Genomic DNA, 24,339 nt, shown 5'->3' on the forward strand with positions numbered 1-24,339 from the left:
GAGAGGCCTCCCAGCACCGGGATCAGTGTGACAGGGGCAGCGCCCAAATCCCCTGATCGGCCCTGCTCTGTGCGTGACAGGGGGCAGCACCCCAAACCCCTGATTGGCCCTGCTCTGTGCGTGACAGGGGACAGCACCCCAAACCCCTGATTGGCCCTGCTCTGTGCGTGACAGGGGGTGGCGCCACAACCTCCCCATTGACTCTGCCTTGAGTGTGACGGGGGTGGTGCCCCAACCCCCCAATCGGCCCTACCCTGAGCGTGACTGAGGGTGGCATCGCAACCTCCCAGTCCGCCCTGCTCTGTGCATGACAGGGGGCGGCGCCCCAACTCCCCAATCGGCCCAGCTCTGAGCCTGACCAGGGGCTGCACCTAGGGATTGGGCCTGCCCTCTGCCACCCGAGAGCAGGCCTAAGCCAGCAGGTCGTTATCTCCCAAGGGGTCCCAGACTGCGAGAGGGCACAGGCCGGGCTGAGGGACCCCCTCTCCCCCCCCCCCCCCCCGAGTACACAAATTTTTGTGCACCAGGCCTCTAGTGTATTTATAAGAGGAATAGAATTTTAAAGGAGAGAAATATCTTTTTGTGAATCACAATGTCCTCACTGAGGTCAGGCTGCCACTAGTGAGCCCTGTGACCTTGGTCATGTCTCTGAGCCTCAGTTTCCCTGTGTGGAAAGTGAGTATAACCAGACCTTCCAGCACCACCACCACCCCGCCCTGTGGCCCTGTCAAGTAGCCCATTGTTTTCTGGACATTGTGACTGAGCATGCTCAGGAGACACAGCCATACACCCAGGGGCAGCAGCCTCTGAAACTCGCTGTCATGTCAGTGGCCAGACTCTGAGAACCTGCACACGAACCAAACCCGATACAGAGAGGGAGGAAAAGTCATTGGAGTGTCTGCTTACCTGCCCCTGAGCCCCATCCTGGCCCCTTCTCCCCCAGCACTTTCCCTTTCTCTTTCTCTAAATGCATGTCCTCTTGCTCCTGGCTCCTCCTGGTTGAATAACTGCCAAATAGCTTTGTTTTGTTTCATAGTAAAGTCCTTCCCAGTGAAGAGAACTGCCCAACTGGTGTGAGGAGCAACCGGGACCACAGAGGTGGTGTAGAGATGGCCCTCATCTGTAACCAGCTTTCCATCGTGAACCCAGTGAGTTCCCAGGCATTGGGCACAGGCGATAGTACAGGGCTGAGCCAAGGAAGCCGCTCTGGGTCTCTGAGGAAACCAGGCTGGGGTGGCAGAGGGTGCGTGGGGGGCAGACATGCCCGATGGGACAACCTCTGCCCCAGGCCGGTCTCACCTGCCTCTCAGGACCGAGGGATGATAATCACCCGCATTGGGGCATTGCACAGATGGTGACAGAGCTCCCTCTGGGCGCCCGTCCTGTCCTGGGTGCTGAGTGGAGAAGGGCGCTGGTCAACCCTGGGAGAGTGGGGCTTTATTGGAATGAAAGGGGAGGCCAGTAGGGCTTCCCAGGGAGCCCAACAGCCCGGCTTGGGCACTGACTTAGGAGATGGCCTCCCTGGGTTGAGCCGTTTCCTACCTAGGTGACCTCAGGCGAGCTGCTTTTCCTTCTCTGGGCCTCAGTTTCCACATCTGCAAAATTGGGGTAATCCTTGAACCACCTCCCAGGATTGGGGTAAGGATGCAGGTAGCATGTCTAGGGTGTTTTCATGGTGTCTGGCAGGCGGCGGGGCCTTTGAAGCGTTGCGCATGATTAGGAGTCTGGGGGCAGCAGGGAAGACTTCCTGAGGGGGAGTCTGCTCCCTGGAGGGTGAGTTATCAGGGGCCGGTCCAGGGTGTGTGCACAGGGGCCCTCTGGGGAGTGAGAGAGGAGGGGCGGCCCTGCAGTGTGGGATGCAAAGGGCTGCCTTTCCCACCTTTTGGCCACATGTGTGGCCCTGTCTGGGTGGCTGTGTAAACGCTCTGAGCTTTATTATCCCCACGCCATCCATGGGAAACTGAGGCTCAGAGGCATCGAGGCGACTTACCAGATGTCCCAGATCGTCAAGGAGGAGGGTGCCTTGATTGACCCCAGAAGGGGATGTGCCCACAGGGAGAGCAGTAATGATGGAAGGCAGGCAGGCACAGCCCCAGGCCCAGGATGTGACTGTGCCCTGGACCGGCCTGTGGAAGCCTCTCCCAGCCTTGGCAAACAGGGCCTGGAGGAGGAGTGAGAGAGCCCTTCCTGGGTGGAGTATGGGGTAGGCGGGTGGCTTCGGGGTGACAGCGTGTCCCCTTAGGCTGATTGTAAAATGGGAGATCCCGCCTCCTTCCAGGCGCTGCCATTTTATTATCTTGGTGACTGGTTTTAACTTTTCAGACCTTGGATTCAAATGCCAGCTGTTTCAAATTAGACCCTGCTTGTTGGCAGAGAGTTCAAACAGGGCCTGGGAGTACAAAAAAGAAAAGGATGGGTGTAGCCGCCAGAGGCGGGAGGAGAGCCCTTCCACCCCAAGTAGTCACCCTCTCTTGGGTGACCCAGTGATTTCCATCAGTCAGCATGCACCTCCCTCTTCCTTCAATGTGTGCCAGGAAGAGCCCCTGGCCTGGCTGTTCTGAGGACCAGCTGAACACCAGGAGGGTCTGCCCTGAGGGCCTCAGCCCCATTCCTTGCCAAGCCCCGCTGGCCTCATCTGGCCCCGCCTCCTCAGAGGCCAGGGTGGAAGCTGGAACCACAGGCAGGACAGGACTCGCTGTTTGGTGGGGGAAGCCCTCAGGGAGCCAGGAGCCAGGGGTTCTGTGCTTCATCGTGAGAAGCAGCCTGTGTGGGGCTTCACAGCATGGGTGCTGGGACCCAACCCCACCCTATTACTGACCAGCTGGGTGGCTTTGGGCAAGTTACCAGACCTTCTGTGCTCAGTCTCCTCATCTGTAGGGGTGGCCCTGATAATGGCCAGGGCTGTTGCCAGGATAACTAGGAACAGCCAGAGAAATGGGCCCAGAAGCACCTCAGAACACTTGGTGCAACAGCCTCTTTGCCTGAAAGGCTCCCACTGGCCCCTATGTGAGCCCCCTGTGCCAGCTGTGGCTGGGTGCCTGCTGGGGACACTGCGCCTCCAGAGAGGAAGAGGGGGAAAGAGTCTCAGCCTCCAGGCCTGGCCAGGAGCTGAGAGCAAGCTCTGACCACAGAGGGGTTAATCCATCTAAATTAATTAATTCGTCCAGGTAAGAGCTGAGAGGATGCTGTCCCTTTAGATGAGAGAGATGGTGTCTACTTTGTCATAGTCTCTGCCACTCCCTATTGACCCTACCTGACAATCTCCCTCCTACACATCACCTGCCTGGCTCCTATAAGCATTTCAGTTCTGTAGGGAGTTGGCTTATAGGAGAAGTAAGAGAAGAGGTTAACTACTAGAGAAATGTGAAGATTGACTAGGAGCTGCAAGTTATCGCCTAGGTTAATGCAGGTTAAGAGCACATCAGATGACAGGCATCCTGGAGGTTAGCTTAAAAGTCATGAAGAAACCAATTTGGAATTTTTCTCAGAGAGACCAAGAGGGAAGGGTGTGGTAGAGACACCTACTATGTGCCAGTCTCTTCCTCAGCCCTTTTCTCACTAACTCATTGATCTTACGCAGAAGGTAAGATGTATCCCTATGTTACAGATGAGGAAACTGAGGCAAAAGAGGTGACATGAGCTTCCTGAGGTCACCCAGGAAACGAGCAGCAGAATTAGGCTCCAAACCTGGATGATGCCTGGCTCTAAAACCATGCAAGCCTCACCATAGCCATTGTCCTTTCAAGTGGCCCGGGAAGGGCATTGGACAAAACGGGCTCTATGGGGCGGAGGAGGAGTGCAGACACCTCACTGGGGCCTCGGAGGTTGCCAGGGCCTGGGGAGGGACTGGGGAGCAGGAGCAGGAGAGGATACAGAGCACCCAGGTGCTACCTGAGGTGGCTGGGAGGACAAAGGTCATGGTCACACTGTTCTGTGGTGGGGTGGGCAGGATGCCTTCTTCTTGGACTTCTCAGGAAGCAGAATGTTTATCCTTTAGAATAGGCTGCTGGCCTCTTTGGTTCCTTGGGTTTCTGAGTTTTCAACCAGGGCCCTGGGTCTTTGCTAAGGGCCTGGCCTGTGGTCCAGCAGCCCCTCTTACTACCTTGATTCCTTCACCCTCTTGGGGCCATGTTCATGCTACTTCCTCCTCTTGAAAGCTGCTACTTCCCCTTAAGAGAGGTCAGCTCTGGGTTACATTGTCTCAGAGCCCAGTGGTCTCCTTATCAGTCTCAGAATGAACGTGTAACTCCCCGGATCCAAGTCGGCTTCCTCACAGGTGGGAAGATTCATGAGACTGAGACTCCAGATGCCCAATTTACAGCTGAATCCGGCCCCTGGCATGTTGCCTGACACACCAGGCCGGCCACTAGCAAGTGCCAGAGGGATTGACAGAAGGAGCAGGGCCCTAACTGACTGCCTTCTTCTCCCTGCAGGTCATCCCCTTCTCTAAGGCCACACCAGGGGGCCTCCAGTATGGACATCAGATCATTGTCAAAGGGATGTTTCTTCCGTCCTGTGGAAGCAGGTACCTGGAAGTGTTGTTTCTCTCCAGCCTTGACCCTTAGCAAAATGTCAACTGTCTGCTCAGGGTGGTTCACCTGACACTCTCCAAGCCGCCTGTGCCTGGCTCAGGGGATGCTGGATGTGTAGGGCCTGGCCCTGCCAACACTGCATGGAACCCCTGCCCTCTGCCAGTAGAATGTGGACACCATGAACATAGATTCCCCATAGACACAGGGAGCTCATAGTCTAAGGCCAGCCCCAGGGCAGATCATGGGCTAGGATCGAATTTTGCTTAGGAAGACTCAGAGATGCAAAAATGATGCCTCCTTTATTTCCCATAACGGCCTTCATTCATATTGAAGCCCTCATTTGACTGATGTGGAAATCTTTTTTTATCTCTAAGTTTTTTAGTTTAAAATATTTATTGTTTAAAGTATTTCATATGTCTCCTTTTCCCCCCAATGACCTCTCCCTAGTCGCCCCCAACCCCATGCACATGCCCTCACCACCCTACTGTCTGTGTCCATTGCTTGTGCTTATATGCGCACATACTAGTCCTTTTGTTGATCTCTTAGCCCCTCCCACTTCCTCCCCTGTGTTCCCTTTGAGGTTTGATGGTCTGATCGATGCTTCTATGTCTCTGGATCTATTTTTGTTCATCAATTTATGTTGTTCATTATATTCCACAAATGAGTGAGATCATGTGATATTTATCTTTCTCCGACTGGCTTTTTGCTTAGCATAATGCTCTCTAGGTCCATCCATGCTGTTGCCAATGGTAAGAGTTCTTTCCTTTTTACAGCAGCATAGTATTCCATTGTGTAAATGTACCACCGTTTTCTAATCCACTCATCTGCTGATGGGCACTTAGGCTGTTTCCAAATCTTAGCTATTGTAAATTGTGCTGCTAGGAACATAGAGGTGCATATATCCTTTCTGATTGGTGTTTCTAGTTTCTTGGGATATATTCCTAGAAGTGGGATTACTGGGTCAAATGGGAGTTCCATTTTTAATGTTTTGAGGAAAGTCCATACTGTTTTCCACAGTGGCTGCACCAGTTTGCATTCCCACCAGCAGTGCACAAGGGTTCCTTTTTCTCCACATCCTCATGTGGAGATACATGTCAGACGGGCTTCAGAAATACCAGCACTTGTCCTTTGTTGATTTGTTGATAACCATTCTGACAGGTGTGAGATGGTATCTCATTGTCGTTTTGATTTGCATTTTCCTGATGATTAGTGACTTTGAGCATGTTTTCATATGTCTCTTGGCCTTTTGTATGTCCACTTTGGAAAAGTGTCTATTTAGGTCCTTTGCTCATTTTTTGATTGGATTGTTTATCTTCCTTTTGTTATGTTGTATTGCGTTTCCTATAAGTTTTGGAGATTACACCCTTATCGGATATAACATTGGCAAATATGTTCTCCCACGCAGTGGGCGCTCTTGTTGTTTTGTTGATCATTTCTTTTGCAGTACAGAAGCTTTTTATTTTGATGTAGTCCCATTTGTTAGTTAAAAAATTTTTATGTAGAGAGTATCACAGATGTTCCTCTTTTTCCCCCACTATTGCCACCCTCCATCCAGTTCCCACCCCGCCCAAGCCTTCACCTCGCTATTGTTTGTGTCCATAGTTAATGCATATATGCATATCAGGTCTTTGGCTAATCTCTTCCTGATCCTTCTCTGAGATTCATCAGTCTGTTCCATGTTTCCATGTCTCTGATTCTATTTTATTCATCAGTTTATTTTGTTCATTAGATTTCTTGTCATTTATTTAGATTTTTAGATTCAATTTTTGGTGGATGTCTATTGCCATTTCATGTTTCATATTAATTTTTATCTTTTTTTCCTCTTCTTAAAGAATACCCTTCAACATTTCATGTAAAACTGGTTTGTTGGTGATGAATTCCTTTATCTTTTTCTTATCTGTGAAGCTCTTTTTCTGATCTTCAATTCTAAATGATGGCTTTGCTGGGTAAAGTAATCTTGGTTGTATTCAAAATACTTAAATTTGACATCAAATGTAATTTTTCAAAAATATATTTGTATTGATATCAGGGGGAGAAGGGAGAGAAGAGAGAGAGATAGAAACATCAAGGATGAGAGAGAATCATTGATCTGCTACATCCTGCATGCCCCCTATGCAGGACTGAGCCCACAACCCAGGTATGTGCCCTTGACTCCAATCAAAACCATGAGCCTTCAGTCTCCAGGCCAATGCTTTATCCACTAAGCCAAACTCCCTAGAGCTCGAATATAATTTGATCTCTTTCTGTTTCAAGTTCCTTCCAGGAATATACCTAGTCATTTCAAAATACAAAAATCTTCTCAGCACTGTTTCCCACCCAAGAGGGGACTTTGGGGAACAGGGCAGAGATTGTACAACTCCCCAGATGTACAAGAGCCCTGTAATACTCCAGCAGCGCTGGCTGCCCTCTGCTGAGCCCCAGGTGGTGTCGGGTGAGGGGCTCTTGCCTGATTTGGGTGGGGCTCTGCAGGAATTGAATAGAATGTCTATCTAGGGCCACCTCTGGGCGAGGTTCAGAGCCTGGCCCTGTGGGGGATGCAGAAGACACGAAAGCAGGTGAGGGGCTTCCCTGAGTGCTATGCATTAGTTGGGGACACTAGAAGGACCCCAAGACGCAGGCTATGAACCATGCTCCTGCTGAGTTCAGGGAAGGCTTGGAGTAGACAGTGACTCCTCGGATTGGGACTGGTTTTAGGACATGTGCCTGGGAAAGGGCAGAACAAACATGTATTGTGCCCCTTTCATGAGCCTGGCTCCTGGAAGGTTCTTTTGTTCTAATTCCTCACCTTAGAGCCATAGCTATCCCCAAAGGAAGTTAAGAAGGCAAGGGCTTCCTTCTGAGGAAGGAATGAAAATTTACTTTTGTGAGGCTTCTTGAACACCTCATTAGTCATCCCCAATGGAAGGGATTCAGCCCCACCCTGGGTGCATTGACACCAGGTAGTGTGTTTCAGGGTCACCCCAATAACTAACAGGGTGGGAGACACACCAACCTCCGATGAGGGACAGACACACATCCCGGAAGTTCTCCTGCCTGGAGAGCCAATATTCATACCATGCCTCCCCTGCTAGACACCGTCTTTGTAGGTAAAGTCCATCAATGTCACATGTTCTCTCCATTTGTTCTCTTCCTTCCCAACTGAGCAGCCGTGGGCTGGCCTCTAACCAGTGCCCACCGGGCATGAGAGGCTCTTGCTTCTGGGCATGTTCCTGGATTGGCATCTTCATACAAATGTGCAGTCAGTTTCCAAGACCCATGCTTCCTGAGGCTGGAGTCCACATTGTTCTTTACCCAGTTCCTGCTTATTTCTGGAAAGTCACGCTGGAAAGGGCAAAATGCAGTAATTACACAAAACACACTAAGCACAAATTAGGTAAACACAAAGGAAGGCAGCACAGTGGGATGGGTGCCACCTGCCACGCAGGTTGTATGCAAGTTGCCAGGCACACACAGAAGTCAGAGGCCCAGGCCCTCCTGCGCCTACCTTTGTCAATAAACCAGAACACTGTCTGATTTCTGTCTACCTAGCTTTCAGGTGAACTTTCAGACGGGCTTCAGTGACAATGACATTGCCTTCCACTTCAACCCTCGGTTTGAAGAAGGCGGGTATGTGGCCTGTAACACCAGGCAGAAAGGACGCTGGGGGTCGGAGGAGAGGATGATGATCAATCCCTTCCAGATGGGAATTCCTTTTGAGATCAGCTTCCTGGTGGAGAACTCTGGATTCCAGGTGAGCAGGATTCTCCTCCCTCCCTCCTGCTGCCTGTCCCCCTGCCCCATCCTGCCGGGAGAAAGGCCTGCAAATAATTACCCAGGCAATGCCATTATACAGATAAGAGGAGCTTACACACCTTCACCTGCACCTACAGAGCACCTGTTGCTTCTGTTTCTAGGAAATAAGTACTAGGTAAGTCCGCACCTACTCTTTGGTCATGGGTTCTAAGTAACTTCCATCCTCTGATGCAGCCTGTCCGCTCCAGGTCCTTGACAGCATTTGTTTTCGGTGATGCTGTGGCAGCCCTTCTGCAGGCCCAGGGGTGGCTCAGGGCTGCATGGTGTGGTCATTGCTCCTGCAGGCAGAGCAGTGCTGCTGGGCCCGGGGAGAGGGATGGCTGTGTCTGTGCTTCTCTGTGTGAACGGGATGCTCCCAGGCCTCAGTGTGCACCCTGAGGTGGCCTCTCCTCTGCTCCCATGAGCACTTTAGGCATTTAAATGCGCATATTGAAATGGCATCCCAGGTGAGCTGAGAGAGACAAACCTAGATCAATAATCAAGCAAGAACTGAGAAGCCAAAACTAGAGCCAAGTGGTGACTGGGTTTGGCTGCACTTTGGATCACATGTGTGTTCCTGTACCTTGAGCAGCTCTGAAGGCTGGGCCCCACCTACAGGGGATGGAGGTGAAAACCAGACAGGCCTTAATTTCTAGAAGCCGGGGTCCTAGTGCTCAGGTGTGCTCCCCGCCCTGGTCTGGGACCCTCTCCTGAAATATGTACTCCTGTTGACAGGTGATGGTGAATGGAAACTTCTTTATGAACTACGTACACCGCGTGCCCTTCCACCGCGTGGACACCATCTCCTTCACTGGTGGTTTGGAGGTGACACAGATCCGCATTGAGGTTAGATTGTCCATCTGGCACTTGTCCCACCGTCTTGGTGCAGGAGCAAGTCTAGCTATGCCTAGGCCTGTTGGGTGGGTCCAAATGTTCCAGCCAATCTCTCACTCAGGTGACTCTAGGGACACACCTTTGCTCCCCCATCCCGCTCTTCTTGTGTCACTGTCTCTGTCTAGAGCACCTGCCTCAGCCTGACTCCCTCCCCTCTTGCCTGTCCCTCTCTACTCCCACCCTGGTTAGGAGGCCATGTGGTCCCAGAAAGAACCAGCTTGGGAGTCACACTGAATCTAGCTCAGATCCCAGCTCTGCATTGTCATCCGCTGTGGGATCTCAGGCAAGTGAGTCTGCCTCTCCCAGCCTCAGTTTCCTCATCTGTGCAAGGGGCATAGTCACAGCCTCCCCAGGAGGTATGTGTGGGCTCAATGAGGCGATACGTGTCAGAGGTCACGAAATGGCCCCCATGGGCCCACACCAGGGTCTATTCGACCCTCTCTGTGTTTTCCAACTTTTGAATGTGTTGCCAACATCTACAAGGTCAGGAGCAGGTTTGCATTGTGGAGCTGATGCTGGTGATGGCTGCACAACAGTGTGAAGGCACTGAATGCCCCTCCACTGTACTCATGAAAATGGTGAAGGTGGTAAATTTTATGTGTATTTTACCTAGAATTTTCCAGGTCAGGTAATATCACATGGAAACCTGAATGTCTGGCTTTTTGTGAAAACTGGGAAGATTGGGGTATGCCTGGCCCACATTCCCACAGGACCCCAGGCCCTGGAGTGGAGATGTTATTTCCACTTTGTTATTTGAGTGTGCTCCTGAGATTAGAAAAGCACATAGTAGGCCCACAGCAAATATGAGCTCCTCTCTCTTTGTTCCCATCTCTCATTTTACTCTCTCCCTCTCACCTACTCTGTCCCTGCCTGCCTGTCTTCCTCCCTCTTGTCCAGGCCCCTGCCTTTCCACTCTTCCATGACTCATTAAAGCTTCTCTTCACTCCATGTCACCTTTTGTTTTAACAGGACACCCGTGCAGTCTCTGTCCGGAGGAAGATCTCTGAGGTGCAATCCAACCCCAGTCCCTGTGACTCACCTGAGTCCAAAGAGCAGAAACCAGAAGTGAGTTGAACATGGACACCTGGGAGCTGAGCAGCCAGCAGGAAGGACAGGGGTCTGAGAGAGGCTACTTCCAGCCAGCAGGCAACCAGGGCGTCTAAGCCCCATCATGCTCACCCAAGGTTCCCTATCTCCATCCACCAGGCACCCAGGCCTGAGACCTGGGAGGCATCCTTGGTCCTTCCCTCCCTTCCTTAATGTCCCTCCAGGGCACCAACGCCTCTCCTTCCTGAAGCCACTGCCATGGTCCAGGCCGCCCTCCCCTAACCCCTAACCACCCTCACACCTACCCACTACCACAGTAACAGTCATATAAGCGAATCTTATCTCATCCTCCTCATGCTTAAATCTCTTAAAGGCCCCAGGCTCAAATAAAGCTCCAACTCCCAAGCTGGATGTGCAGAATCACCCCAGTCTTTCCCAGCCCACCTCCCGGCCTCCCACCTCACCCACGAAAACCCTCAGTCAGCTCCACTGCTGAATCCAGGCTCCTTTTGGCCATAATGCTTTTGCATCTGCTGTCCTGTTGCAAAAAGTATCCTTTGCCACCTCACCCAGCCAGCCCCTAACCGCCCTTCAATGCCCGGCTTCAATGTGGCTCCTCAGGGGCATCTTCCCTGCCTGGCAGGTTGCTGGATGCCCCACCCCCTCCCTGACCTGCTGCACTATTAACAACTCTGTGCACGCCAGGCACCATGTCCAGTTGTAACTGTCCTTACATGTCTGTCTCTGTCACTCCACTCCCTCTTTCCCACAATCCATTAGCTTGGAATAGTGACTTGTCCTTTTCTATATCCCCAGCACTTTGCAGGGAATAGAACAGAGGCCAAACCCAAACTGGGAGCCGGATTTTGCCAGTCCCCACTTAGCCCCTGACTGAGTGCTTTCCTGGTTCCCCCTGAGAGAAGGAAACATGGCTCAGTCCCTTCAGCAGCCTTCCCGGGGAACATGTGTGTCCTTCAGTCACCGTCATGCCCTTGACCCTTAGCCCCACCTCACGGGCTTTGTCATCCAGGTGCCCAATCATTATTGCCCAAAATCTCATGAACATGAAGGCCCCAGAACAAAATTCAGAGACAGTAAGGCTGGCTGTGCTCAGGCCTCCACTAAAGAGCCGGCACTAAGATGAGAAATGCACTCAGAGGCCCACAGCAAATATGAGCTCCTCTCTCTTTGGCCCTCATCTCTATTATTTTCTCCCTCTTGCCTACTCTGTCTGTCCCTGCCTGGCTGGCTTCCTCCTTCTTGTCCGGGCCCCTGCCTTTCCATTCTTCCTTGGCTCATTAAAGCTTCTCTTCACCCCATAGCACCTTTTGTTTTAACAGGACACTGGTGATGTCCTTGTGGTGCAAAATGGTCAGACAGCTTGTGACCTACTGGAGCACAAGGAGCAGAAAGCAAAAATGAGTTAAACATGGAGAACCTGGGAGGCTGAGCAGTCAGCAGGAAGGACAGGGGTCTGAGAGAGAGGCTAGTTGCAGCGAGCAGGCAGTGATGACCTATAGGCCCCTGCATGCCCACCCAAGGTTCCCTATCTCCATCCACCAGGCACCCAGGTGCCACAACCTTTTCAGCGAGGATTCAGGATCTGGTGAAGGGGCTGCACATAAATGGATAGACTAGACAAGAAATATAAATTTAGAATGCATGGTGGAACGAGGCGAAAACCTACTCTCTAGTGGAGTGGCTCCCTGAATCTCCAGACCCAAAGCTTTTTACTAGAATATACTCTTTACCAATTTACCCTTAGCAAAGCAAACAGACAGCAATGGTAAGGTTTGATAAACAATAAAAGGATTATGTGCTTAGAGGATTGCCTTCAGCCATTCAGCCAACAGCAGGTAATAATATGCTGATTCTCAGCCTTTGCTGAATATCAAAGTCCATCAGCCTTCTGATGGACTTCTGGCATTTATATGTTAACTACTTTTTGCTCTTTGCCTCCAGCACCCAGGCCCTTGATCTGGGAGGCATCCTTCATTCTTCCCTCCCTTCCTATTATGCCTCCAGGGCACCAACGCCTCTCCTTCCTGAAGCCACTGGATTAGACCACCTGACTCCTCACTCTTCATCCCCTCAAACCGACCCACTGCCACAGTGACCTTTCCAAAAGAAAATCTAATGGCATCTACTCCCTCCTTATAAACCCTAAAGGGCCAGGACTCAATAGAGCTCCAGTCCCCCAGCTGGAGGAGCAGATTCCTCCCTAGTCTTGTCTAACCCACCTGCCGGCCTCTCACCTCACCCACCAAGACCCTCCATCAGCCTCCACTGCTCACTCCAGGCTCCTTGTGGCCACGACACTTGCATCTGCTGTCCTAGGCCGAAAGGACCCTTTGCCATATTACCTCAGCCCTTCAATGCTCTGTTTCAATGTGGCTCCCTGCCTGGCAGGATGCTGGATGCCTCACCGCCTCCCTGTCTCAATGGACACTTCACAACTCTATGTACACCATTTCCTATTGTAACTGTATTTACATGTCAGTCTCCCTCACTCCACCTGTCCTTGCCTAAACCCATGAGCTTGTAATTCTGACTTGTCCCTTTGTGTATCCCCAGCACTTTGCACTGTGCCTGGATCAGTAGGGACTGGGTCAATGAATGAGGGATGTGGTTTGCACAGTCAGTAGAAGAGGAGACCAGTCAGGGCAAGAAGACCAGTCTGCTGGGTGGGGAGGGGCCTCAGGCAGGAAAAGGAGCAGGGCCTGGCCCTTCTTTGGCCACTTGAGCAGTGGGAGCAAGGGCAAGGGTGTCTCTCTACCCAGCTTCCTGTGGCCCATCACGGTGCACGGTGGGCCCCTGCCACCTGCCACACTGACTTTAGGATGGAGGAGCTCCAAGGAGCCTTTGCAGGGCAGCCCGACTTCGGCCCTGGCCTTGGGAGGACGGGGTATGCTGATACAACCAGACACAACAGGGTACCACTTTGTATTTGATCGCTTGCTACCGGGACAGGCTTGGGCAAGGTGCTTAACCTCTCTGAGCCTGTGCTCTCACTTAGCAAAACTGAAGTTGACCTTGGTGCAGACACAGGCAGGATTCCTGCCCTGGGACCTCGGGCTGGAGCATGCTGATGTCTGCATCTGAACTTCAACTCTGCCTTCCCTGTCCCTGCCCCAGTCCCTGCCCTCCCAGCCCTTCCTGGATGTGGGGCTTTTCTAGAGAAACCAGGCCCTTGGCCCTGCTTCTGTCTGCAGCCATCCTGGAGTGGAGAAGGCCGCTGGCTCACATAGCTCCCTCTGTCTGGGCAGCACCTTGGGGCTCCAGCTGCCCAAATCCTACCATCTGAGGAGAGGGGGGGGGACTGGGGGGAGACAGCGGGAGGCGGGTGGTGGGTTGCGGGTCAGTGCAGGCTGAAGCCCATGTTCAGTCCCCTCAGCAGAAAGGGAGCATCCTGGGCCTTCCCAACTCCCACCCGGGCACACCCCTCATCTACCTCTTGACCCCATCCCCATCCTCCATTCAATTCCACCTCAGGCTCCAGCCACCAGCTGGTCACTCCCCTGGGAGGTGGTCTCCTCAGCCCCTCCTCTTTCTCCAACCTTTACCCTTTTTTTTCAACCTGTACCAGTCCTTCCCCCACTCCAGGAACGTGACCGATTGACACCTGCTGGTCTCTACCCTCTGAGCTTTTGCAGCTGGACGCCCCCCTTTCCCAGTGCCCTTCAAATAAAGAGAGAAAGAAAACTCGGGGCTGGCACATATGCACAGCGTGGTTGTGGTTTATTCAATGTGTTTGGAGACATGCTGGTGTCTGGGATCAGGGCGTCCTGGCCAAGGAGAGAGCATAGAGTCACTTTGATGGGACGGGGGTGCAGATCCATTTCTGCCTTCAGTGGGTCCCCAAAATCCCACAAGGTGTGGGAGAAAGCAGCCGTCCTCAGGCTTTATGGACAGGATCTCTGACAGGAAACCTGATAACAGAGGTGAACCAGGAAACAGCCCCAAGCTCCTGAGGTGGGCCAAGGGGCTGGGCCAGAGCCTGGAGAGCCAGAGCCTGGAGGGCCAGGACAGGGCCAGGAAGGCTGATGGCAGGGCCGGCTCATCAGAGCCCCGTGTCCCAGTGGGAGGAGGTGGCAGCTGGAGTCAGGAGGAGCTGATGCAGGTGAAAGACTTGTGTGTTGTTCCACTGTGGGCCCGGCACCAGGGGTTAGTGTGGTGGGAACGTGGCTCAGTGTGTGGGGTCCTGCCAGCCCCTGGGCCAGTGCCGAGGGACCCAGGTCTGTGCCCACGTCCTGCTAATCTCATGAAGAATCCAGGGTGCTGGCTCCAAGTGTAGTCCTGGAAGCAGCAGTATCTACAGCACCTGGGAGCTGTTACAGTGCAGACGCTGGGGCCAGCCACAGACCTGAATCAGGGTCTCCACTAGAAGGAGATCCCAGGAGGTTGCCTATACGAAAGCATGAGAGTCACCGGTCCAGGTGACCGTGTTCTTGACCACCTGAGGGACCCTGTAGGTTGGCATGTCCCCTTCTCCCGCCCCCATCACCCCATCTGAGTGGGGAGGCCAGGGAGCCAATGAGTCAGAGAACAAACCCAAGCTGGGAGCCAGATTTTGCCAGTCCCCACTGAGCCCTGGCTGAGTGCCTTCCTGGTTCCCCCTGAGAGCAGGAAACATGGCTCAGTCCCTTCAGCAGCCTTCCCTGGGGAACATGTGTGCCCTTCACTCACCGCCATGCCCGTGACCCTTAGCCCCACCTCACGGGCTTTGTCATCCCGGTGCCCAATTGTTATTGCCCCAACTCTCATGAAGCTGGAGGCCCCAGAGCAAAACACAGAGACTGTAAGACAGGCTGTGCTCAGGCCTCCGATAAAGAGCTGGCATCCCCCCACCCATCGCCCACGGGCGATGCCTCCTGTGTGAGGCCTGTGCTCCCTCCCTCCATCCCGGGTTGTCAGAGGTGCACGTGTGCTGCCCTCTATGCATTTCAGGTCATTCTGGCACATCCCTTCGTGGGTATTTTGGTGTGTTTTTTTGTCCAGGCTGCTGCACCCAACAGTCTCCAAGTCTATATAAGTTAGGGCTGCTCCCCTTATAAAATACAACACACACAATGTGATTAAAATAAAATGCATTTCATATAAATATCTCCATCAGGGAGTCATACATGGAAGGCCTTAACAGCCTCAGGAGCTGACTAGGGTTTGCTTTTTAAATACAAGGGCATAAATAACTGTACATGGGGAGAAGGGCCAGGTTAAACACAGAGTGGCCCGTCGTCGCCCCCTGGTGGTCCCTCCTAGAGGTGCAATCAGAAGAAGGATCCATCCTCACCCACTGGCCAGGCCTCACATTGCAGATCTCTCTCCAAGGGACCAGGGACAACCCAGTTCCCCATGAGCCGGGGAAGGGTGGGCTCCAAGGAGACAAGAGGTTCCACTCAGTGCAGGCTGCTACTCGGTAGCAAGTCAAGTAAAGGGGAAGGACATGGGGAAATAAGACGGGAGACTTGGGGATATAATTTCCCACCATCTCCCCAGACCCTGTGTCGTCAGATAATGGAGAGTTGGCTCCATCCTGCAATTCTCGGCAGCACCTTTAACTTCTCCTGAGGGCTGTTGGAGCTCTGGGATCGCTAGGCTGTCCCGCTGCCCCATCCTTCTTCATCTTGTAGGGAAACACAGCACTGAAGATGTCTTCATGGTAGCGCTTCTGGCTCTTTAAGGGACAAGGATCACCGGGTCAGTCCTGCTGGTCCAGCCACCTCTTGTTCATCAGGTCCAGGCTAGAATGAGCTCCTGGGGTTCCCCAGCTTCCCCATTACTCCTACACTCATGAGCCATTTCTCTTCCCAATTCTCATGCTTGAACCTCACTTAGAATCGTTAACCTCTCCTCTGCCTGCTCAGGTGGGAACCTCCTAACCATCTTTCCAGGCTTTATGGTGGACAGAATAGCTGGCCTAGTGCTCTTCCCACAGGAAGCTCCCAGAAATGTGGGCTGTGATATATACGTGTTTGTTGAATGCTACATACTTTCTCCACGTTTAGAAGCAGTGTCACTCTGCACAGAAGCATGTTAGAGGCTCTGAAAGTCTTATTGTAAAGCAGCGTGTCAGCCTTTGTTTACTGAGCAACCAGACTGGGCTGCACCGCCAAGCTTCTGGCAGCCCCTCCAGCTCTGACCTCCACCACCTCTAGGATTCCTTAGACGTTCATGACTGTGCTGAGCCTGACTCCCCTGGTCCTGGCTCCCCTGACTCCCTGGCCCAGGCCCCTGACCTGCATCCCTGGCCTGCACCCCGGTTGCATACCTTCAGCTGGAAGAAATAGTCCTCGACCTGCTCCTCACTCAGGCTCAGCCTGGCAGCCACCAGCTGCTTCAGGGTGTGGGCCACATCGCGGGCCATGCGCACGTCCCCGCAGACATAGAGGTGGCCTTGCTCCTGGTGGAGCACGTGGAGCACCTGGTCGGCCAGCTGCTGCTGAAGGATGTCTTGAACGTAGACCTGAAAGCAGAGGAGATGGTGAGCCCAGGCCCCGGCTGCTGGGTGGGGAGGGCAGCCAAGCGTGCAGTCAGGCCTGCTGGCCATCGGGAGGTGGCGAGGGGGTGCCATGGGCTGCAGGCCGAGCACCTCCCTGCTAGAACATTGCACAGGCCTGGGCTGGGCCGAGAGAGATAAATTCTAGCCAAAGCCCTGTCCTGAGGCACTGGTGGTCCAGTGGGGTCTCCTGAACTCTGCATTCACCATGCTACAAAGAGGCATCGATCAAGCCACTTGCCTGCCCAGGGCTCTGAGGCCCACCTGCCTACACCCCAGAAAAGGGATTCTCTCAGTGCAGACTGCCTGAGGGCTCTCCACTGTAATGCAGAGCAGGGCACAGAGTCCTGGGCCTCCCCAGTGACATACAAGTCCAGGAGCCAATCAGGGCTCCCAGTGACCCCAACACTGGGCATGGAAAACTGGCTCTGGGAGGAGCCCTGATGGGACAAGTTCATAAGCGAGGAGCCAAGAGTCTGTCCAACTCCCCAGGCTCAAGGGGTAAAGTGTTTCCTGGGCCTGTGATGGGTGCAGTGGCCGCCCTCCAGCCTTGCTGTGGTTGTGCATAAATCGGCCTGGACCACCTCTCCCCAGGCAAGTGAGTTTCGGTGGGAGGATCTCAGCAGGCTGTGCCCGGGGATTAAGCCACCATGTGGCCCTGACTTAGTCCTAAAGGTCTCAGGGCCTGTCTCTTCTCCTGGAAGAGTGAATGGAAGAGCTTCCCAGCATCGCTCTGACAGTAACTGCCTACATTCTAGAGCTGAGATTACGGCTCAGAGATGTGAGGGGCATGGGTGTGGGGAGCCAGGGCACCCACCATAGTCTGTGCTTTTAATGCTCCTCCCACTGCTCGGGCAGTTGCCCCATTACCTTGGGCTGGCCAGGCAGGCGAGAATAGGCTGTGTGCACCTCATGCAGCACCCCCTTCCGGGCCATCTCCAACATCTCCTCCTGGTAAAGATGGTCCTCATCTGGGCGCCGGCACCCAAACACCAGGGTCATGTGGCCTCTCTGGAGCCCTGCAAGACCCAGCAGGCTGCAGTTACAAGGGTGGCCACCAGAGGGTGGGCTTCAAAGCCTGGCAAGCTGGCCACCCAACTTGAATTCTCATTTCATTCCTGCAAGTGTCCTATCTAGCACTTTGCCCACCTCACAGATGAGGAAGCTGATGCCTGGGGCATTCATATCACTTGTCCACACAGGCGGAGGCAAACTGGGACGGGGCCAAGCAATGTCTGTGGGCAGTGGCACAACTCTCTTGCAGCTCAGATCTGGCCACCTGGTGCCCCCCATTCCAACACTCAGAACCCCCCAGCTGTACCTTTGTGCTCAGTGTCATGGAGTCGCTGCTTCCAGAAACTGCGGAAGGGGGCGATGCCCGTGCCGGGCCCAATGAGGATGCAAGGACGGGAGGGGTCCTCGGGGAGCTGGAAGCCGCTGGCACTGATGGGGACAGAAAGAGACAGGCCCTAGTCCTCAGACACCATGGGTGGGATGCACATTCAGGACAGAGGCCGGGTAGCTGGGGTGTGTGCTTTGGGCGGTAGTGTTGGGTGGGGGAGGGGCGTGTGGAGAAGACAGTTATCTCAAATTTGATTCCCAAGTCCTGCAGGCAGCTTCATTTCCTCTGGCCTGAGCCACCATCACCTTGCCCTGGGTCCTTTTTAAAGAGGCTGAGCCTCGCTGTCCTCTGGGCTTCATCACCACTGTCATCTCCATCCCTGCTAGAGTCTTGGCCATGTTCTCTAGCCAGGAGGTAGGGGGAGAGGCCCCGGGTGACCCCTAAGCCTTCTTTATGGGCCAAGGGGTCCAGAGTGGCACCTACACCCAGGTCCCTCCCTTTCAACCCCAAACTCCCAGAACCAGTGGTCCCACCGCATACAGAATGGAGGGGGTACTTACCTTCTTACAAAACAGGGCACTGGGTCTTGGGGTTTCAGGCTGCTGAGCCATGTGCTGCAGACACCGTGGTGCAGGGGACCCTGGCCATCTGCAAGGACAGCATAGACATGACCAACATAGCCCCGCCCCCAACCCCCGGTGTGTGAACTGCCCCAGTGGCTCCTGGAACTCCGTGGGCTTTAATATGGGAGCTGTTTTTCTCCTGGTTCTGAGGCCCGCCCTTCATATACTCAGAGCTGGTGAACGTGGAACGGGACGTAGAGAGCAGGCAAGCCTCTCCTTTGGCCACTGCAGAAAGTGAGTCTCAGAGGGACAGTGACTTGTACAAGGCCACTCAGGTAGCAGCAGGAGCAGGCCGCAGCTCAGCTTCCCTGACCCCTGCTCCAATGCTCCTTCTAAGAGTTTCTCCAGGGACCCTCCCAGCCACCACTCGGCTCCAATGACAATTGCTCAAAGGGGCCCTTGGGGATGTCTACAGTCACTGCCCCAGAGTGTCTTCCCCAATACAGTCCTGACTGGCAGGAAGCCTGGGTGATGGACAATCTCCTGAGCATTCCGGTCGGTTCTGACATGTGTGTGTGGCCCCTCCTTGACTTGTGGAAGCCCCAGCTTTTGCCGGAGTACATTCCTTTCCCAATGGCCCAGAATATAAGGGACCTCCAACCAACTTGAGAAGTCCCTTTGGTTTTCCTCTGGATGGAATCTTGCTCTCATGGAACGTGCCTGCCTCTCCCCTCCTGGGCTGAGGACTGAGCCGGGGCCTGTGCGACATTGTCTAGCACAGCAAATGGTCTCTGCCCGGAGATCAGAACTGTGTGACTGCGCTGCTCAGAGCACAGAGGGCTCAGAGGTGTGTGCTGGCTCCCCTGCATTGGTGCCCCAGGCAATGCTCTGTTACCAAGGGCAAGGCACGGGCACAGTCCATCCAGGGGGGAGCCAAGCCCACTGGACAAGGTTTTGGACCTTCAAGTCTGTGTCAGTCCATCCCCCATCCCCTGCCCTCATAGCACCCTTCTTGGCACCTTCACAATGACAACTGTCTATTCCTGTGGGTCTCTCTCCATTGCGCCCTCTCAATGGGAAGCTCCATGAGGGCAGAGGCTCCGTGTGCACTATTTCCACACTGACCAAGGTGCCAAGGGTAGAGAAGTATGGGACAAATCACTGCTGAATGAGTGTGTGAAGGGATGAACAATCAAGGCAGAGTCTGCCCTGTATTCAGGCTGGACTATCAGGAAAACTGAGAGTCATCGGGCTCCCACTAAGTATTGGGTGACTCCCACCTTTGAGCTCATTAAGTTGCCCCAATAGAAGCAGGACCGCAAAGCGGAGTAGGGTGGCTAAGAATTTGGTCCCTTCAGACGACCTGGGTGTGAATCTCAGTTCTCTGCTTGCTAATGGTGTGACTTTGAACAAGTGGCCTCAGTTTCCTCACCTGTAAAAAGCACACAGTAGCCATCTCACACGACTACTGATGAGACGCATACAAAGGGGCGAGCTCAGTGCCTGGTTCAGAGTAATCTCTGCCACACACCTCCAACTGCTGTAACAGCTCTGCAGGTGGGTGTTTCACCGACGAGACCAAAGCTCAGACACGTTGAACATCTGCCCAGGAAATAGCAGAGTGGGACTGCACCAAAGCCTCTGCCCCGGCCTTACCTCGGGTGCGGTAGGTGAGCACGGCCACGGTGAGGTGGACCTCCGTGGGGGTGCGGTCCCTGGAGGAGCTGATGGAGTAGTACCGGGGTTTCAGGACAGGGAGCTGGGAGAGCAGGAAGCTGGCAGATACCCGCAGGGACGGGAACTCCTCCAGCACCTCCAGGAATGTGGGACTGTTGGTGAACTTCCACTTGTTGTACTCTGAGGGCTGGAAGGTAAGGGCAATGTGAGCACCTGCCCCACTCCGAGGGAAAAGGCCGTCACAGTCCAGGTTTCATTCGTACGTTTGTTCATTCGTTCATTCATTCATTCATTCATTCTAATTCATTCCCTCCTTCAACAAAGACTTAAAAGCACCAGGCGCTGTCCGGGGTGCTGAGACTACCAAGCTGGAGAGACTCTATTTCCTGTCCTGAAAGAATACAGGCCAGTGAGTAGCATTGATCTCACTTTTGTGCTGAGAACTTCACTGTCAGCAACTTGTGGGCAAGAGCCAAATCTTTATTAGAATCTCATTTGGAACCATACAGACCTGGGTTCAGATCTTGACTGGATGCTTGTCTTAGAGCTGTAGGATCCTGTCCCAATTGCTTAACCTCTGTGAAATGAGGAGGGCATCACCTACTTTCTTGTATTAAGTGAGAAAATGTGAGCCAAGTTACAGCAGCACAGCCTCGGGATAATGGCAGTGGAGGTGTCTGGAATCACGATAATTAGCAATAATGATGATGTAATAATGACATCCAGTGCTTTTTGCAAAGACTTGGGCCTAGAAAGTTGCCGGTGGGTTAATGCATTTTCTTATTAATTTCTTAATTCAACCACCCATCTGTCACTATGCCCATTTATCCATTCAGCTACACCATCCATCCTCCAACATTTTCTACGTCCCAGGCTTGTCTCAGGCTCGTCCAAGATTTGGAAATACAAAGACAAGAGACAGTGGCTCACTTTTCCTTAGATAATTTCTGAGGACATGCACTTTGGTTGCATCCTGCAGACACTCAGAAAGATCCAGCTTACTCAACACAATTGTACCTAGAAGTGGGATGGGACAGGAAGCCTGACTTCCCACCTGACTTTGACAAGTCTCGCTTTGGACAGCTGGGTGGATCCCACTTGGAGGTGAAAGGCCAGCGCTGAGCTCTGGCTTCCCCCAACTCCAGGCCCCTGCCACTGCCTCACCAGCAGCCCTGAACTTCACCTGGCACAAGGTCTCTAGCCTCTGCCTCTCCGGTTCTTCTGTGGCCAGCCGAGCCAGCTTTCGGAGCAGCAGCTGGGTTGGGGGCGTGGTGATGTCCAGGAAGTAGGTGAGGGCCTGGCTGAGGGAGCAGGGGGGCAGCCGCTTGTCCCTGACCCAGTAGCTGCCTAGAAAACAGTCAGGATGGAAAAGGCCCCATTTAGGTTTCCCAGAGGGTGATGAGGCTCTGGGGCAGACCCCCTCCTCCCTCCAGCTGCAGGGGAGAGAAGACACTGAAGTTCTGGCTCCAGGAACAGCAACAGGGCTCATGTGCCCAATTCATGTGCAGAAAGATGGACTCAGATATATAGGTGCAGGGAAGGCTGACCAACAGCCCTCCGAAGGGCACCAATGGTGACTCAATCCTATAAACTAACTATGCACCAGAGTCCAGTCCCTCTCACCCAGGCCTGATACCCACAGGTGGATTACAGGCTCACAGTGACTAAGTCCACCAAAGACTGATGTACGCCCAGAGGCCACTTATTCATTTAGAGAAAAGCCCAGGACTGCAGTCCCCTGGGGTCCTATACTGGGAGGTGCTAGGAGAGCCGCCAATCACCCTGAGTGAGGTGATGAGTCTCAAGGAGTCCTGAGGGGCTCTATATGGGGGGGTCACAGCATGGATGCTGGGGCCAGTAGATGTGGGTTCAGACTCTGGCTCCCCACTTACTAGCTGGGTGACCTAACTCTCTGAGCCTTGGATTCCGCCTCTGTGAAGTGGATGTAATCACACAACTTGTCTTGCTGGGTTTGTATGAGCATTGAATGAAATAGTGCAGTGTGATAGCTGGTACAGCGTCTGGGACATAGGTGCTCAATAAATGTTAGGTAAAAATATTAGTATTACATTGTTTCATCTAGACCCAAGGCCCGATGAACCGCATCTGTCTTCCTACAGTCACAAGGACATCTCTGTCCCCTCATCCCCGAGTGTCGGGCTGTCCCACATTCTCCAGGACATTGGGGTCCAATGCCAGACTTTGCTCCTCTGACCCCGGCTTTCTGACTTTGGCCACTCTCTTTAGGGGGACACATTCCTGACGGTGTCATTGTCACTGAGGAAGCGAAGGCCAGGGAGCTAGTCCTATGGCTGGGAGGCCCAAGGTGGTAGATTTCACTCGTTTACCTCTCCTCCTGCCTGTCACCCTGCGCTGTGCTCTCCACATGGATGGAGAGCCTCCCCTTCGCACAGGAAGGGGGTGCCCTGGGGCCTCCCAGGGGCAGTGTCCTCTCCCCGGTGAGGGTGGCCAGGAGGAGCCACACCCTCCATGAGCCCTGCTCACTGCCTGGGAGGGTGGGAATAAACCAGACCCTTGGTGGGGCCGCAGTATGACATTAGAATGCCATGAAAATGTGAAGAGGTTATATATTTGGGGATCTGAGGAGGCTCCTGTGGTGTATTCTCTGACTTCTGGTCAGATGTTCATTAGCCTGTGGGGAAATGAACCTCCCTCCATTCCTGCGTTTATGTGGTGCCAGGAATTGTGGTGAAGGTTGCATTTGTAGCCACTCATTTGTTCTTCACAACAAGCCTACAAGGAAAGCTCTTAGCATCTCTATTTTAGAGAAAAGAAATAAAGCCTAGAGCAATTAATCCATATGCCCAAGGTCACATTGCTGGACCAGGGACTTGAACCTTCAAACCTCACCATTTTTACAGTTTCCACATTTCTCTCTTATGTCACCACGCGAGCTGCACATATATGCCTTTGGTGGGAATTAAAGAGGCAGTGCAGGTAAAATGCTGGCATATAGTAATTACCCAACAAGTGCTAGCTGCTACTGCCACTGTTATAATAATTATGATGAATAACATTCTTGCATATCTGCCTCCTGTACTAGGTGGTGAGCTCTCTGAGGGCAGACACCAAGTCTCATTCATTTATTTGCCCAGGGCCGGTCTGTTATACAGACGAGACCAGTTAAAATTTCCATGGAAAAATAAATGAACCAGTCAATCATTTAAAAAGTGGCCAGTTAAGCAAAAGAATGAAGGGAAAAGGCTTTCTTGTCTCTGATGTTTGGCAGATGGTCCCAAAGAAGCGCCCCTTTTGCTGGCCTGCCACCTGGCTGAGAACTGTTTGTAAGGTGCAGACTTGGGCGTGGCGCTCCCCCTCCCCCCACCCCAAGCAGGAAGGGGAGGGTTAGCTGCCTACAGTGCAGGCCCAGGCCCAGCCCATCAGCTGTTTGGGGGGTCGGTGGGAGGATGTTGGGGCCACCTCAGCAGAGGGTCCGTGTAGAGGACTCACCGGTCTCGCTGAGGGTCTCCAGGCACACAGGTTGGTGGGGTGCGGGGCCGTCCACCACTCGCTCCAAAATGCCTTGAACCAGGGCTGGCTGGTTGCTTGGGAAAACCCCCAGGTGCTCTCCAGGATGGTAGCTGAGGCCTGGCCTGCCCTCGCAGGAGAGTTCCACCAGGAGCGTGGTGCGGCTGGAAATGGGGAGGAGAAGCCGCTGGTAACCCACCAGGACTTCCTCCCGAGCGCCCGGCAGGTGGGCCACTTTTCTCCGGAAATACGCCCTCCTTTCATTTTCCTGCCTGGTTCCATGAGCACGGTCACCAGCACCCTTCCCCCTCCCCCTGCCCCATGGCTAGGGCACCCAGAGGGACCTGAGGCTGGGCAGACTTGAGGCTTCTCCGTGGGGAGAGGATGGGCTGCACCCCTCCCTGTGCAGTCCTCCCAAGCCCACGAGGGCTTGACCACAGACTCTGCCTAACGAAAGCATCCCTCCGGGAGAGATGGAGGCAAATCCGGTTCTTGCTAGAACAAAGCCCAGTTTTGCTAATGAATGGG

The 24,339-nt window shown here is 53.5% G+C and overlaps 2 protein-coding genes across 2 annotated transcripts in view; one reads left to right on the forward strand and one right to left on the reverse strand.

Annotated features, from left to right (window-relative positions):
• The first annotated feature begins 1,024 nt into the window (after positions 1–1,024).
• Positions 1,025–9,356, forward strand: LOC118672124 (galectin-9B-like). The gene is made up of 4 exons (XM_036341552.1): positions 1,025–1,148; positions 4,434–4,525; positions 8,061–8,262; positions 9,039–9,356. Exons 1-4 carry the CDS (start codon positions 1,110–1,112, stop codon positions 9,339–9,341), a joined length of 636 nt encoding a protein of 211 aa, XP_036197445.1. The 5' UTR covers positions 1,025–1,109; the 3' UTR covers positions 9,342–9,356.
• Positions 9,357–13,963: 4,607 nt separating this feature from the next.
• Positions 13,964–24,339, reverse strand: part of NOS2 (nitric oxide synthase 2) — a 32,283-nt gene continuing 21,907 nt past the window's right edge. Inside the window, exons 19-26 of the mRNA XM_036341551.1 lie at positions 23,794–23,975; positions 21,506–21,669; positions 20,302–20,509; positions 18,643–18,730; positions 18,062–18,183; positions 17,611–17,759; positions 16,513–16,707; positions 13,964–15,918 (exon numbers count right to left, since the gene is read on the reverse strand). Of these exons, the coding sequence (XP_036197444.1) occupies positions 15,799–15,918; positions 16,513–16,707; positions 17,611–17,759; positions 18,062–18,183; positions 18,643–18,730; positions 20,302–20,509; positions 21,506–21,669; positions 23,794–23,975 (1,228 nt within the window). The 3' untranslated portion in view covers positions 13,964–15,798. The remainder of the gene's footprint in view (positions 15,919–16,512; positions 16,708–17,610; positions 17,760–18,061; positions 18,184–18,642; positions 18,731–20,301; positions 20,510–21,505; positions 21,670–23,793; positions 23,976–24,339) is intronic.

The sequence above is a fragment of the Myotis myotis genome, unplaced genomic scaffold (assembly GCF_014108235.1).
Source record: "Myotis myotis isolate mMyoMyo1 unplaced genomic scaffold, mMyoMyo1.p scaffold_m19_p_17, whole genome shotgun sequence".
Classification (NCBI taxonomy): Eukaryota; Metazoa; Chordata; class Mammalia; order Chiroptera; family Vespertilionidae; genus Myotis; species Myotis myotis.